The sequence below is a fragment of the Elephantulus edwardii genome, unplaced genomic scaffold, assembly GCF_000299155.1.
Source record: "Elephantulus edwardii isolate Elephantulus edwardi_28Jun2011 unplaced genomic scaffold, EleEdw1.0 scaffold00068, whole genome shotgun sequence".
NCBI lineage: Eukaryota > Metazoa > Chordata > Mammalia > Macroscelidea > Macroscelididae > Elephantulus > Elephantulus edwardii.
The window spans coordinates 1093980-1096006 of NW_006399818.1; the positions used below are offsets into that span (position 1 = coordinate 1093980).

The window sequence follows — 2027 nt, forward strand, 5'->3', positions numbered from 1 at the left end:
CTGTTTCTATGGCTTGGGCTTCGTTGGTCTTCCACTGCTCCGCTACATCGTTTGCTAGTGGATCATCTGGATTGGGAGCACTTAACAAAGCCTGGATCGAAAGCAGAACTGTGCGGATCTGCAGTGCTGGGGACCACTTATCTATGAAGGTAACAGGCCCACTATGAAAAATCTGCCCCTGAACTGCTGTACAGCCCTCCCACAGACCTTTATGGCCTTTATATAAAGCAAGATTATAGTGTTTACATGCTAAATATGGAGCACTTAAAAGAAATCTTAGTAGCATAATGACAAAGACAGCACTTATCTTTCAAAATATCTAAACATATTCTTCCCAACTTGTCTACATTAGGGTGATAAATTTTGGTCATGAAACGTACTTTAGGAGCTGCCATTGGGTATTCTTCTGGAAGGAATAGTTCAAGTTTAAAAGTCCCTCCCTCAAAGGGGGAATCCTGGGGGCCAGCAATGACCACATGAAAATAACGAGCGTTGCTCTCATCTGGTTCTGCTTTAATCCGGGGAACAGGTTCTGCCAGCAAACGCTGGGTTTCCTTGATAATCCTGCGGGGCAGCCCGGCCATCTTGTCAGATCCCGAGTTCGGCCTCTAGTCTCGTCTTGGCTCTGCTCGCCTCACGCACGAGTCCATTTGATTTTCTTAACTGCTGCTTCCATCTTTATTGATTTGGATCCCATTAAAATTAAATATCCGACAGCTTCAAGCTTTTCTTCATTTATCATGATATTGTTTATCAGTCTGGTTTTAGTAATCTTACTCCTTTATTTTTCTCACAACCTACATCCAGTCCATTATCAAATGTTGTTGTTGTTATGTGCCGTTGAGTCACTTCTGACTCATGATGGACATATGTACAGCAGTTCTGAACCCTGCTCTATCCTGAGCCAACTTTATAGTCTCTGATACACCTACCCCATTACTTCAGTCACTGACTTAATCCATCTCATCAAGGGTCTTCCTCTCTTGTGCTGTCCCTCCACTCTCCCAAGTATGATGTCCCTCTCCAAGGACTGGTCCTTCTTTGCAACATGCTCTAAGTATGTCAGAGCTTCAGAATCCTTTCCTCCAAGGAGCAGATTGGTTTCACCCTCTCCAGGACAAACCTGTTTGCTCTCCTAGCTGTTGTTGTTCTTGTTATGTGCCGTTGAGTTGCCTGTGACTCATAGCAACCCTATGTACAACAGCCCTGAACCCTGCTCTCTCCTGTGCCAATCTTACTGTCTCTGACATACCTACCCCCATTACCCTAATCATTGAATCAATCCATCTCATCCAGGGTCTTCCTCTCCTGTGCTGTTCCTCTACCCTCCCAAGCATGACATCCCTCTCCAAGGACTAGTCCCTCCTTGCAACATGTCCAAAGTATGTCAGAAGAAGCTTCAGAATCCTTTCCAGCCCATGGTATATTCAATATTCTTCTCCAGCATCACAGCTCAAAGCCATCGATTCTCCTTTTCTCTTACCTAGTCATTGTCCAGCTTTCTGATGCATAGCAAGTAATTGCAAAGTTCATGGCCTGGATCAGGTGCACCTGAGTCTCCAGAATGACACTGTTGCTCTTCCATACTCTAGAAAGGTCCCTGACAGCAGATTTTCCAATGCAATTCATCTTTTGATTTCCTGGCTGCTGGTACCAAAGCTGTTGATTGTGGAGCTAAGTAAACTGAAGCTGTAAACAATCTCTTCACCATTTGTCATGATGCTGCCAACTGGACCAGTGGTGAGAATCTTTGTCATCATCATCATCATCAAATACAGTAATCTAAAATTAAATCCAGGAGGCAGCATCTCACCCTGGCAACAATAGCAAAGCTCAGTAAGACAGCAAGTAACAAATGCTGGTGAGGGTCTGGAATGACTGGAACTCACACAGCTAGTGGGAATATAAAACGGTACAGTTACCTGGAATAACATTTAGTGCTTCCTTAAGTTGTGTTTTCATGCTGCTATACATATGTTGTTATTGTTGTTGGGTGTCATTGAGTAGACTGTGACTCACAGTGACCC

General features: G+C 44.1%; 1 protein-coding gene across 1 annotated transcript; it reads right to left on the minus strand.

The window, feature by feature from the left end:
* Positions 1 to 4: 4 nt before the first annotated feature.
* LOC102867705 (ubiquitin-conjugating enzyme E2 N-like) lies at positions 5 to 584 on the minus strand (the record flags this gene model as incomplete). Its single annotated transcript, XM_006888564.1, has 2 exons — positions 299 to 584; positions 5 to 141 (listed from the first exon to the last, which is right to left on the minus strand). Coding segments are annotated over exons 1-2 (423 nt in total), but the record flags the coding sequence as incomplete, so codon positions are not given.
* Between the last annotated feature and the right edge of the window lie 1443 nt (positions 585 to 2027).